A 14,177-nucleotide genomic window follows, 5' to 3' on the forward strand; every position below is an offset into this window, starting at 1 on the left:
ATAGATAGATAGATAGATAAGGGAGTGACACATACAAACAATGACACAGACATTTAATCCAGTTAATCCTGTGCACTCAAACAGGCATTCAGTCTCCATAAAGACCTAGATCTGCAGTAGATGACTGATCTTATCCACCTTTTAGGTCTAATATCCTTTCAGCAACATTGTTTTGGACTCAGCAATATCAAAATGAAGACAATGTGTCCCGGTGGCAGACCTTGATTGGTGACCTGCCAAACGCTCATGGCTGGGCCAGGTATTAAAGGTAGGCGACGCTATGCACATGTGACGTCACTCTGAGTTCACACGGGGAGTGATCGCAGACAACCGTACAGGCCCATGCGTCTAGGTGGTGCTTTCATTGTGCAGCCCTCAGATGTTCATTTTCTAAAGCTGTGCTGATGTTTCCCCCGCCGTCTGGGATTCAGGCACTTTGTGACACATTCACAGAGTTTGATTAATCTTTTCCTAACAAAACGGCACCATCTGAATAGCTAAAATGAGAGATTCCCCGGTAATCTGGCACCGAAGGCCGAAGCAAGCAATTGCAAGATCCTGAATGCAACTGTTGAGATATGCAGATGGCTTTGATTAGCGAGAGAGGTCCCACTCCAGGGAGCCATATGCTATCAGCAACATCAGGTTTGCAATAATCATTATGTTAAGCAGATGCAGATCAATAGATATGTGATTAAAATGCAATATAATATGTATCCTCACAGCAGCAGTATACCCTTTGATTTGATAAGGGTATTAGAGCTTCCAATCAAGAAGAGAGGAGGCGAGGGAAGGGGGGGNNGGGGGGGGGGGGATAGAGAGATGGATGGTATCAGCAATGCAGCATAGTGTATATAGAAATAACCTTGAATTTTGAATAAACAGTATTCTGATTGTTTGTGGTATCAGGGTTGTCAGATGGTGAAAAATGCACTACATTGTTTTTATGACATAAGAGATAAAGCCATGGCTTAAATATCCACCTTCTGCTCTATGTAAAGCACTTCCCTATAGGTGACCTCAATATCTGTAGTGATCTCTTAGCCTTGTGGAATGAATTCACACAGCAGAGGTGTGAGCTTCTCCTGGGACTGAACAAAGGCTGGAGAGCTCTCAGGTCAACAGGAATATGAACGACTAAACCATTAAACATTTTGATGTCAGTGCTCTGGTGCAGGTGAATCTGCATCAGCTGCTATGAATAATTAGTCACATGACTGCAAATAAAAGATTATGTGGAACACACCCACACACACACACTCACACCTATTCATTAGTTATTCAAGGTTGCTTTTCAAATTCCTGCACCACATTCATGGTTACACCTTTAACAAGATTTTTTGTTGCTCATACCTTATTTATGACTCTTACGCAGCGGGTTTCAGCATCACAGTTATCTCTAAGGTGATTAATAACGTATTGATGTGACATGTCTATTATGTGACCCTTTGATCTCAGATTCTAGTGAGAGGTCTCCAGCAGCGCAGAGGATTATCAGACGTGTGTGCAATGCTCTATAGTATTACTGGTGAAATGTCGAAGACCTTGCTGAGGCGCATGTAGCTCTAATAACAAAATCCATACTGCAGTTAATTAATGTAATTAATAATGTTGGTAAACAAAAGTGATGTACGTTTACGCAGGAGCTGCATGTTTGTGCCGTCTTACCTCCAAGCTCTCCAGCCGACCCTTGAGACTCTGCATGGTCTTGCCCAGCTGGTCTATGGTCTCGCCGGGGTCCCGGGGCAGGTCCCCCATGGTGTTCTTGCCGTACTCCTTCCGTCTGGAGCCCTGACCCCGGGACTTGCCCTGCGACGACTCATCGGCTGCCGCCTCGCAGCGCGCCAGCTTGGAGTTTAGCTCCTTGATGGTCCCTTGCTGGCTCACGATGGTCTCCTTCTGCTGCAGGATGGTCTCTCGGAGCTGGATGATCGTGTTCCGCAGCTCGTCCTCTACAGGGCTGCTGCTCTGGACACGGTTCCCCGTAGGACCGTACCCGCAGCCCGGCTCTGCGCCCGGGGGAATGGCGTTACAAACGAAGCGGCTACCTGTAGCATCCTGGCTTCGCACCGTGCGTCCACTGACCAGGTACAAAAGTCCTACTACTAAAATCAACATCCCGACTATACACAAATTCCAAGTCTTAATCGAAAACAAAGGCACCTAAATTACTGCCTGGACGTTTGAAGTCTCCGGTAAAATAATCAAATAAACTTATTCAAACAGCAACTCTTTAATTCAAGTGGTTGCGCACATCTCTCTATACTCCCAAAGTGTAATAAAAAGACCAAACTTAGTTTATAGTGTAACCATAGAGATAAAAAACCAAAAACAAATCAGAATCCGCAGTGAAAAATCATAAAATCATACATCCACCAACCACATGGTCGGTCCTGTCTGAAAAAATACAGCAATAAATCTAAATTCTTACTTTCAGCTGGTGGGAACTCGGCCGGAATTTGATAGCTCCTTTACTGGGTGAAAGAAAAAAAGTTGTATTGATTTGTTATCTTAAGAGAAAAAATCCACAGACGCTTGCAGAGAAGTCAGTTTTGCCTGTCTTTCCTCTCCGGTTGGTTGGATTGTCAGTGAGTGGTGCTGAAAAGACAGCGACGCTGCTCAGGCAGATTATTATGGGGAGGTGCGCACTGGCGTTTCCGCTCATCATCTGTGCGCTCCGGTTATTCAGCTTCAGCCTACGTCATCACTTAGTCCCAGTGGATCCAAGGCATGCTATGGGTATTTCTCATTGACTTTTTATGACCCGTTTCAATGGCTGACGCTAACAGATGTCAAACAAAAACACATAAAGAGTTTGTGCTCCAAAACTGTTGTTGCCTGTTTTTATGGAAGCGGTCAGATAATCTTTGCACAGCTACTGTGAATGATCCTTATAAGCACCAAACAACGCAGTATTTAACAATATATACATTGAGTACTGATTGATAACAGCTGTCTATATCCTGTATTCAGGGCAGATGTTGCAGCCTCTGAATTTGTTTGAACTAAATGTCTTTTTCTTCCAACAGGGCACACTTGGCCTAAGGTCACACTTTAAGAATGAGTAAATCCACAGTTCAAATGGGAAATTTGATGGTGTGACTTGAATTAAAAACCCAATTCCCCATTGTCTTTTCTCATTCACACACACACACACACACACACATGTTAGTGCATGAGAAAAAGGACCCTCATTTCTCTCTCTCTGTGGCACTGGTGATATTTTTTACACTTTACTTTTAAAACGACAGTGCTTGTATCTGGCCCTTGATAGAATATTACTTTGAGACATGATGCTGAGCAGATGTATTCAAATTAAAGGCATCATTCAGACTGGTGACATATCAAACCCACGTCTTGCTGTGAAAATATAATGGTTAATGCTGAATGCCATTGACACCAAGGTTACGCTGAATAAAGTCACAGGTTGGCTGTAGTTTCATGCTGATGAAGAATAGAAAGCAAAAAAGAAAGTCTTTCTCTTACGTGTTAATTCTACCTTCAGTGGACTCTGGATGACTCTATTTGGTCTAATAGGTTGCTCTCATTGAAGGTTAGTTCCTTTCTTTTTCTTTCTTTTTTTAAATTGCTTTTGTAGACACAGTCAATAGCCTGTTTTCCTCCTGCCAGGCTGATCGGTGCATCAGGCTGCTGATGTAAGGACGCCGTGCTGCTGTAATTATTTTATTTGAAATGAACACTTTGTTCATTGCCAAATAGTACTAAGAATAATCCTTGGTGTTTGCTTTAATCTGGCTGGGAGGAGGTTATTCTATAACCATTAGATAACAGTTTTATATGAACAAGTGAAAAAATGGCGTGCCCAATTTGTGGTTCTGCCTATGTTTGTTGTTCAGTTTCAGTTGCAGTCCAAGTAGGACAAAATGTAATTATCCAAAGAGGCAGGAACAGTATGTAAAAACTTCACTATGTGACAAACATTTTCTAATATTCAAATCCAGTCCCTCCTGACACAAATATCACCCCGATATTCCGTTTTCATGTGGAAACATGTCAATCCTTCGAAGAAAACAGTGATCTCAAAGCTTTTTTAGGATGGGATCTCTTCTCAAAATAACCCAAAGAGAGAGAACAATATTTGGAGAAAAAAAACTGAGAGAATTTTTTCTGCAGCCAAGTACACGGCAGTGCTGTGCTGTTGCATGTGCAAGATGATTTGATGTCATCATTTCTATATATTCAGAAATCTGCAGGCAAACGCTTGTTGGTGGCAGATGAGGCCATTAATCTCTTTCACAACGACAGTATCGCAGCAGGTTTTGTTTGGAGCTCCCTTCATGTTTTGTCAAACTAAGACAAGTGAGCAGGCGTCTGTCAGATACCTGCTAAGAATTGTAGAATATGAAAAACTTCAAAGCCAGGCATTGGCTCAGCTCAGATTATGAATCAAGCTCAGCATGGCTGTTATCAAGCACCAGGACATCTTTTTCCAAAACTGCCTCATCAATCTTTATTTCCTCAAGATGTTTCCCTTAATATCTGAAGCAGTAGGACAGTGATCGCTCATGCGGGATGCTCACTTAACGTGGTGTGCAGTATTACCATGCTGCCCATCACGGCCGTCATCTCCTATCTGTTCGCAGGGCCTAAGAGCTAAATGTCAGCCTGCATTAATGCAGACTCAGCGTACAATGGGCACACAGTGCAGGGACTGACAGGGAACGGCCGGTGAAGTCACTGCTAAGGAAGGCAGGTTCTAATATGACAGGTCCCCTGGGAGAAGGGACAGACAATCACCATGGAAACCTTATCTCCTGCCTGATTCCCCCCCCCCCACATCTCCATGAGCGAGGAACTGGCAGAGGTGAAGTGGGAGTACTGAAGACTGAGCAGAGATGACAACTTTCACTTCAAAGTTGATGGGATAAAGTTATTTCCCTTTCATGTTGCAACTGGTGAGCGCTGGAGTGAAGTTACTTTACTTTTTTAAGCGCCTCCAGCGAGGGTTAAGTCAGCCGGGATTGAACTCTTATCCTAAGTTGAGTTTCCCATCTAAATTAATACATTTCAGAGATAGGTTGCCTTGCTTGGCACTTTACACAAGTCTGTCATACAAACATAGGCACTGATTTACACCCACTGTTCAAAAAGTAGAAACACTGCTGTATGCTGTAATCAAATGCAATACAGTAACATTGACATAAATTTGGGTTTAAAATGTGTCGCCTCAACTCTGTAGTGTAATTTGAGGATGTATTTTGCTGCATTATTTTTTAGATTACATTGTATAGTATTCCTCTCAATACCATTCAATCTAATAAACAAAACCACAACCACAAACTCTCTGACCCAGTGTCAACATCAATTTAAAAAATGATGTTTCATAACAGGAGAATTTATTACAGTTTTGTTTTGTGAAATAGCATTTTTCTTCATTTTGACTTGTACCACAGGCATCTCTAAACTGCACTCCAACTGTATGTAGAATAGCGATGTGATGGGTACCACTAGGGCCTGCCTCATCAGACAGCACAGGCAAATAATTTGATGAAAATACAGCTGGTGGATATAGTATGTAAATATTTATGAGCACACCCAGAAGGCTAATTTTACACAGCTGGAAGCAGGCTACCTCTCCATCCACGTGGAGCTGAGGATGGCTGAATGAAGCCTGTTTACTGAAAATAGCTGCCCACCTGTCACTCACAGCGGCCATGGCCTTAATTATGCATGATTTTAAGCCTTAATATAATTCAAACAGGTAAGTTATATAAAAATTCACTTCTCTACAGTTGTCATGAATGAGGAATTTACTCAAGAGGCCGAAACCATGTTTTGTACCAGGCTGTAAACGTTATGATTCCCTTACAAGTTACAACACAACTTACTTACAACATCCTAAGGATGTTTTTTTTAATGCAACCGGGCAAAGGGTCAATACTGCACATCCTACTAATAATCTTTCACTACCCAGATCATCCTGTGTACACATTCTTACTCACCATTGTGCTAATTCACTACTGCAGAGTTCCACCTATTGAGTGTGATGTGAGTGCAGTGGATGCTGCGAGCACTCAGAGCCTCTGAGCGGAGCCACACTCACCCCGCATGACACAGTCCCATGGCCGTTTGATCACTCAGCTAGTCACAGTGTCCAGAACACTGAGCATCTCTTCCTGTGTTCTCACCATCCCTCCATCTCTCATCCCTCCATCCCCTCCATGCGTGCCACCTGCTGCTGGCTACCTGCTCAGCAGCGTGCTTGTGGCCAACGGTCCTGTGAATCAGAGTCCCTCAGAGCTTAATAACTCCCACACAAGCAAGGACACAGCACACACCCATTTTACACATGGCCACATACAGTACAGTACACATGAACCCGTGCATTTGAAAGTGAGCAAGATGGGCACAGAATATATCGGCGCACGTAATAAATGTGAAATCTGTGATTCAGATTTTGTAATACAGGCTCTCTCTACAGAATCACACACTTCAGTCACGTTTCTGGACACTTGTATATGCATGCACATGCACACACAGCAAAAGAACAAAATATCAAACAAAAGTATGATAGAAAAACACACACACCAACACATGCACTCACTCATAAAAATAAAATAAATAAAGTGTCAGACATGTTGTCCCTGAAAGTCCATGAAAACTGAACCAAAAGCCCCACAACAGTGTGTAATGATGTGGCTTTCCAGGAATTGAGTGTTTGTTAAAAAATAAATAAATAAAATTAAATCAAAAATGGAGGATGTTCTTGTATACAAAAGCTTAGAAAAACAACAAATTCTGAAAATTGCAGTTCTTTAAAACTTTCTCAGAATTTGCTATTAAATTACATTTACCATCTAAATAATTATTGTGTATTTTCATTAGAAGGCATTTTACTGAAGTGCTCAGAAATACAACAAATAGAAAGAAAGCTCATGGCTCAGTATTAAAATATTGAATTGAAGGACACTGTAAGTTCTGTCTGAAGTTTACATGGAATACAGTCCCAGAGAATCATAGGAGGAAAATGAGCATAAAACAATAGACATAAAGAAACTGAGTTGTGTTGCTACACTCACATATGACATTCTCTAGTTGGTGTAATATGTATCCAGCACACCCTCTGCAATAAGGAGGTCAATTTAAACGGTTACAGGGCTCTTCTGCAAACTGTACCACTGCTCATGTAGCATGTTCATAATCAAACTGGCTTGCCAACATTAATGTCGCTTCAGGATGACTTTGCGGGGGAATAATCGCGTTTGGGACACACTCCCCACTGCTGCTGCCACTATATAGTGGCTCCTTCCATTCCTCACATCTGCTGTCGGCCTCCAACACCACTTCAGGCCAGAAGAATATCCTGAGCCGATATCTTGGCTTTGTTCAGTTGGTGTTTGTGTATTTGGCAATATGCTGCTGGCTGCTTTATTGGTCTGCTGCAGATCTGCTTGTAGGCGATGTCTTGGCATCTGCTGGCTGCTAATCTCTGCTCTTATGCTGCCGCTGTCTACCTATGTGTGTGTATTGGTATTAATTGTAAATTCATTACCCATTGCACCTGAGCTTATTTTTCTTTTTGATTGTTGCTTGGCATTGTGCTTTATGGTGCTTAGACGTTTGAGTGTTGTGGGCTGAATTGGTTTTTCAGCATACTTTTCTCATGGGTTGTTTTAGATGGTAAAATTGTATATTGGCTATCAGTGGTGGAAAGTAACTACACATTTAATCAAGTGCTGTTATTTAATTATTTTTAATCTTGCTGCTATGATAATAACTCATGTGTACAAATCTAATGATAAGATAATGCGTTTCTCTTTTCTTTGTTGGTAATATTTTTACTGAAGTATAATTTTTAATGGAGAAATTTTACTTGACCGATGTGACAAATTTTTTTTACAGTGTAGTATTACTACTTTTACTAAAGTAAAGGAATACTTCTTCCACTAGTAACTAAACAGCCAGGACGGGGTTGCCTGATTCAATAAAATAAAAGATTGTAAATGGACTGCAAGTAATGTATTGGCTTTCTAGTCTTCCGAATTGACACTACATGTCACATTCACCCAACTTCATACACTGATGGTTAAGGCTGCCATGCAAGGTCCCAACTGCTCATCAGAAACAGAAACTAGATACATTCACACACACTTTTGCACACAGATGGCACCAGGAGCAATTTGGGGCTCAGTATCTTGGGCAAGGACACTTGGACATGCAGTGGGCAGGAGCTGGGGATCGAATCACCAACCTTCTGATTAGTTGACAACCTCACTCTACACTCTCAATTCTCCATTTCACTTCACATAATGTCTTGCATGAGGCTCTGTATCAAAGTCCCTTAAAGGTCCAGTGTGTAACATTTAGGAAGGTCTATTGGCAAAAATGGGGATATGATATGTTTTACTTAGGGTATAATCACCTGAAAATAATGTCACCGCCATGTTGAACCGCCATGTTTCTACTGTAGCCCTGAATGGACAAACCAAGCACTGGCTCTAGATGCCACCGAATCCTACACACTGGTCCTTCAAGGTAGAAGAAGTGACTTAAGGTAAAAAAGTGTAGTGTTTTTGCTCATTGAAGTAAGGTTTTGTAACACAGATGCGCCCAACTCATGATTACCCTTCTGAAATGAATTGGTGGAGGAGGATACGGCACAGAAAACAAACACAGTAATCTTTGCCCCTTCCAATTGCAGTGAAATTAGGTTAGAATTATTTCTCCACATGTGCATCATTATTGGCCTTTTATGCAGCTATCATGCTGGATGTAGGACAGCTTCCTTCCAAAAATAAAAAATAAAAAAGGTCTGATTGACTTTGTTCAAAACCCTGCCAATTCCTTTGATGTTGAGAATGGCATTGAATTGAGGCAGTCAAAAGACTCATCCAGTTCAAATTGAAAAGAACTTAATCTCTGCCTGTCTTACCACTCTCTTGCAGAGCTTATACCTTTAAAGAAGTGGGTGGGAACATGGGAAGTAAAGGTTATATAGGAGACATGTCTGCTTCTCTTTAGCTTTGTCATGACCTGAGATGAAAACAGACAGTATCATGAGATGTCATCTGAAGTGTTCTTTTACTTTCACTTACTTTTTCACTATATTATACATATATTGATACATTCTGGGTTTCAGTTTTCAAAAAACTTCAGGCATTCAAACAGAGCTGTCACACTTCTGTGGTGTTTTGTTGATTTACCTATTATCAGGAAAACTATTGTGAACACGCCTGAAGGTTTGCAGTCATTCATTCTTATCGGATCCATTCTTTATATTCTAAAGAGCTCAGGCCCTGGTTCTTAGCAATATGCTACATTGCTCTCAAGGCCGTAAGCATTGCATCATGTGGAAGGGCAATAAGGTCCAATTCTCCGTCTGTGGCCTAACACACAGCTCTTAATGACTTGCCCGTAACTGAAAACAAACTCACAGGTTGCCATTATGTAATTCACATGCTGCCATAGGGATGGCCGCCCACAAACACCACATGGTAGGCCATCAGCGCCTGGCTATAAGACTGAGTCAGTGTTTGTGTGCGCGTGTATGTGTGTGTTAGCACATGTATATTTGTGTGTGCGTGTGTGTATGCTTTGCTGTGAAAGTTCTTATGAATAATTGCAAAAAAATGATTGGGAAATCAATTAAGTAGCACTCACTGCAATTGACATGCTCGGAATGCATCTTGTTCTCCAGTGACCCTCCTTTCCATACCTCAATTGTTGAGAGTAATATAAAATATGCTCAGCTCTCATGCACAGGCCCCTTAGCACAACAATGATGGATATTATTAACTGCTGAGAGAGACTGTTATCTCTTTCTATATTTTAATAACTGGCCAGTGTTTGGAGGGTTACATGAGGAATGCATTGCACAGCCTCGAGAGAAGGACTGGCCTTGTCTTTCAGCTTTGTGGTCGGAAAAACAAACTCCCACTTTAAATTAAGCAACTGAAAATCATTTAACCTCAATAGTAAGAGCAGTCCATCCCAAGAGTGTTCAAGCTAGATTTCTGCAAGATGACGAAGATGATGTATGTGTCAATTGAAGGTGATATACTGTAGTTGTGTCTGATTTGTTTATGTTTTTCTGGTGTATAATGTACTTTCTTGCCTCACATTCAACAATTGGTGATATTTAAAGGGGTAAAAAAGGGGGGTGAGGTTGTATTTTCAGCAGCACAGAAGCTCTTGAATGATCATAGAAATATTATAGGAATATTACAGGCTGCAGTGTGTCTTTATGATCCTGACTGTGACACTACTCTGTAGTATATAGGCTACAATATAGTATAGAACTGAGTATTTATAGTATAGAGCAGGGGTCAACAACCTTAGGCATGTGTGCCACCATTGGCACACGGTAGCTTAACCAGCGACACTCTAGCAATAAGTGCACAAAAGTGCCCCCTCATCCATATGCCAAATTACTATGTCTTTCTCAGTCATTGGTAGTTCCCTGTCTTATCAGAGCACCTCATCAGAATCAGAAATACTTTATTGTTCCCCGGGGGGAAATTTGTTTGTTACAGTTGCTCAAGGTGCTCACACAATGTTAAAACTAATTATATATATCTAACACAATATATATTTAGAAATAGAGAATGTAAAGATGTAAAGATAAGTAAAGAATTAAAATAAAAATAGAAATATAATAAGAGCATAAGTATGTACCTTACAATAATAGAATATATACAATATATCACAATATATAGACAGAATTAAGTGTATGCCACAGAATGTGACTGACAGAAATGAAAAAATAATAGTAAGTTTTAAAGATTGAAGTTACAAAGTATGACGGAACAAGCCAGAGTATTGCACATTGACCAGAGTATTGCACATTAATCAAATTATTGCACATTAACCAGAGAACATTTCAGGCGCCAGTTTAATGACTAATGACTCAGGGTTTAGACACTCTGAGGGAGGAGTTGTAGAGTTTGGTGACTTCCTGTGCTGCTCTGTGGTGCATCTCAACGGAATGAGTCTTGCACTGAAAGTACTCCTGTGTTTGACCAGCTCATTGTGGAGTGGGTGGCAGACATTGTCCAAGATGACATGTAGCTTGGACAGCATCCTCCTCTTTGACACCACCGTCAAAGAGTCCTGCTCCACCTCCACAATGTCACAAGCCTTGTGAATCAGTTTGTTGAGTCTGTTAGTGTCTGCTACCCTTAACCTGCTGCCCCAGCACACAACAACAAACAGGATAGCACTGCCTACCACAGACTCATAAAACATCCTCAGCATTGTCTAGCAGATGTCGAAGGACCTCATCCTCCTCAGAAAATAGAGACGGCTTTGGCCCTTCCTGTAGAGGGTTTGAGTGTTCTTAGCTCAGTCTAGTTTATTGTTGTTTTTTGTGTGTACTCCCAGGTACCTGGGGGCATAGCTGTATAGGTATATGATTTTAGCTGAGATTTTTTTCATAAAGATGGCAGCCTTGTTGAATAGTGCAATGCACGTTGCCTATATGGATGGAATAAAATTACAGATCTGCTAGAGATTTTAATTTTGATGTGGTGTCAAAATTAAACTTTATGCTAATCTTAATGTTGATATGGCAATTATTAACAATAAAATGTCAAAATGGCATTTCATATCAAAAAGGTTGTCGGCCCCAGGTATATAGTCTAGAGAATATTAAAGATCTAAGATGAAACTTTCAGAAGGGCGTGACTCAGAGAAAAGGACACAATTACAAATCTATCTGCTACTTAAGCACTTCAGGACAGATTTACCAATACAAAGCACAGTTACTCTAGACTACTGATATTTCAGACCAATGGTTGGGCCATAGATTCTAACTTGCACAAACCTCAGACAGATAAAGGATCAATGAGTCAGGCAGACTAGACAAACATATTTAACTAAGCAACCCCTCTGCTCCTGCACTCTCTCTGTTATTAGTGCATGGAAAGGGGACATGGCAGTTTGAGAAGGGGGAAGCATTTTGGTCATTTTGCAAACAAGGGGTAATGGCATCCTCACTCCCATCAAAATGGGGGTGAGGGTGGATGGAGATTATGTATTGCAGAGTGCTGATTCTTGCATGAATCGAAAGATTAATAAAGAAACTATCAACCCGTCTGCCTCCAGGACAGCTTGGAAATACTAGCTTGAAAATGCTGAGCCTCAAAGCAGCACAAAGAACCACTGAAAAGTGAGGGCACAACGATGTTGCTTCACTGGTTGACACAATGATGTAATTTACCACTGTTTGTCCACTGTAATTATTGCTGATTCAAAGAAGGCACATTAAAACTAATTTGTTCAGATGTTGGCCTTGTTTTTACAGAGCTCGAGTTATAATCTCAAATGTGTTGGTTCTCATGTTTTACATGTTTTCATGTACTGTAATATACTCAGTTCCAGATTGAGTAATAGCACAGTAAAGAAATATACCATGTAATTAGGCGCTACACAAATAAAACGTTAAATAATAACATAAGTCTCACATTTGTGTGGCTGACGTATCAGTAACAGATGACAGATGAGTCGATCCCTAGTGGGTGCCACTGAACACAATAATGTTTCCCTCGTCAGGTATTTATTTCAGTAAAACACATTAAATGACCTGTCAGAAACTCCTGCAGGTTGAACTGGGCTTCTAAACACTTTTAGGGCTGACTAACTCTAAAAAACACACTGTAAATGGACTTGAAACTCTAACTAGCTCACCTAGCAACAAGAAGGCTACAAACAACCCATAATCCACACACTTTTAACACTTTCTATAGGAGACACAAAAGGAATATTTGATGTTATGAATAATACGTAATTGTCTAGTCCCTGAATATAATACAAACACACTCCAGAGATACCAAAATATAAAAGATCAAATAGGAGAAAGAAATGATTAGTCTGGTACGTCTGATTAATAATTTATCTATTACTTACCCATCCCTAATGGATGATAAAATGGTGTTTGTTGCATGGTTCAAACAACACATACATACTGTATGTGCCAATATTGATCTGAAAAGACCAAAACTTCTTTATCCATGTTAATTTTTCTAGAATTTCTTAAAATTTATAAAGAGCGAAAAACCTTTATTTGTGTTTTGAAGCTTTAATTGGTCAATATACTTTAAGATACAGTTGTTACAGGCCTAATGATGTTTCTGTAGCTGAAGTACTGCTGAACTATCTCGTGTAATTACTCAGCTGACAATCAAACCAAATAATAAATGCTTTGGGTAAGACAAATCATATCAAATGAATTGTCAGTTCTGATTTTCTGATGAGCTGAGAATATGCTCCATGACAACATTTCTTTAATCATCTGTCATCTGTCATTGCTGAAGGAATCAAAATCAATTGGAGAAAAAGGGCGTTTAATATATATTCTTATATACATTTTTCAGTCATTCTAGTAATCAATCAAAGCTCTGATGTATGTCTTCCATTTCCATGGAAATATGTGATTTAGTTTAATAAAGATCAATGATTAATGCATTATTAGAGAGTTTACTTGACAAGTTTCATAGTTTCTGAGAAGGATATAGGGAAGATATAGTGTAAGAAAACCTCAACATGGCTTCAGATTCAGTGTAATCCGTGAGGAAATGCAGGTAATATAAAGGCAATAACCAGTGCAGTGAACATTTATTGACAATGATACTGAAGCCTGTGGAAACAGTCACTCCTATTTAAAATTCTCGAGCCGAGTTCTGGGACCCACCCCAAATAACTGACCGCTCAACGGGATCTCAAAAGGTCTGCTGCTGTCTCATAATATCATAACTGCGGGTGCTGTCTGCCAACTGTGGCTGTTTTTTGATTAGAAGCCGGCCACAGGAGACAGAGCGTGCCAAGGTCCAGCTGCAGCAGGTCGAGCTACAGGCCTGGCAGCATCCACACCCGGGGGACAGAGGAGATTGAGACAGAACCTTCTAGATGTGTAAGGTTGCCAGATGTTGTCTGGACCGAATGTAAAGTCGCCTGACAGAGCAGGCACAAGCTGAGAGAAAGACAACAGCCGAGCCTTTGTCATGGCATCCAGTGGGCTTCACTTGCAGGATTCCCAGCTGCCTGAATTTAAGAGGTTTTTGGTTTGCTCTTCGTAGGGCGAAATGTTTATTTCTCTATTTACAGCTCAAATATACAGAGTACTTACCAGAGGCATTGTACTGAATCATTCTTCTACTGCCTGTTTTCTTCAGTCCAAACCCACAAAATACACAAAGTACATAACAAGAGTATCTAAGACT

At 40.6% G+C, this 14,177-nt stretch overlaps 1 protein-coding gene across 1 annotated transcript in view; it reads right to left on the reverse strand.

Annotated features, from left to right (window-relative positions):
- The window catches only part of nptx2a (neuronal pentraxin 2a), a 9,381-nt gene extending 7,263 nt beyond the window's left edge, over positions 1-2,118 (reverse strand). Inside the window, exon 1 of the mRNA XM_035655054.1 lies at positions 1,669-2,118. Within this exon, the coding sequence (XP_035510947.1) occupies positions 1,669-2,118 (450 nt within the window). The remainder of the gene's footprint in view (positions 1-1,668) is intronic.
- Positions 2,119-14,177: the final 12,059 nt, after the last annotated feature.

Source organism: Morone saxatilis, unplaced genomic scaffold, assembly GCF_004916995.1.
Source record: "Morone saxatilis isolate NCDOM2014 unplaced genomic scaffold, NCSU_SB_2.0 Contig14, whole genome shotgun sequence".
Lineage (NCBI taxonomy): Eukaryota > Metazoa > Chordata > Actinopteri > Moronidae > Morone > Morone saxatilis.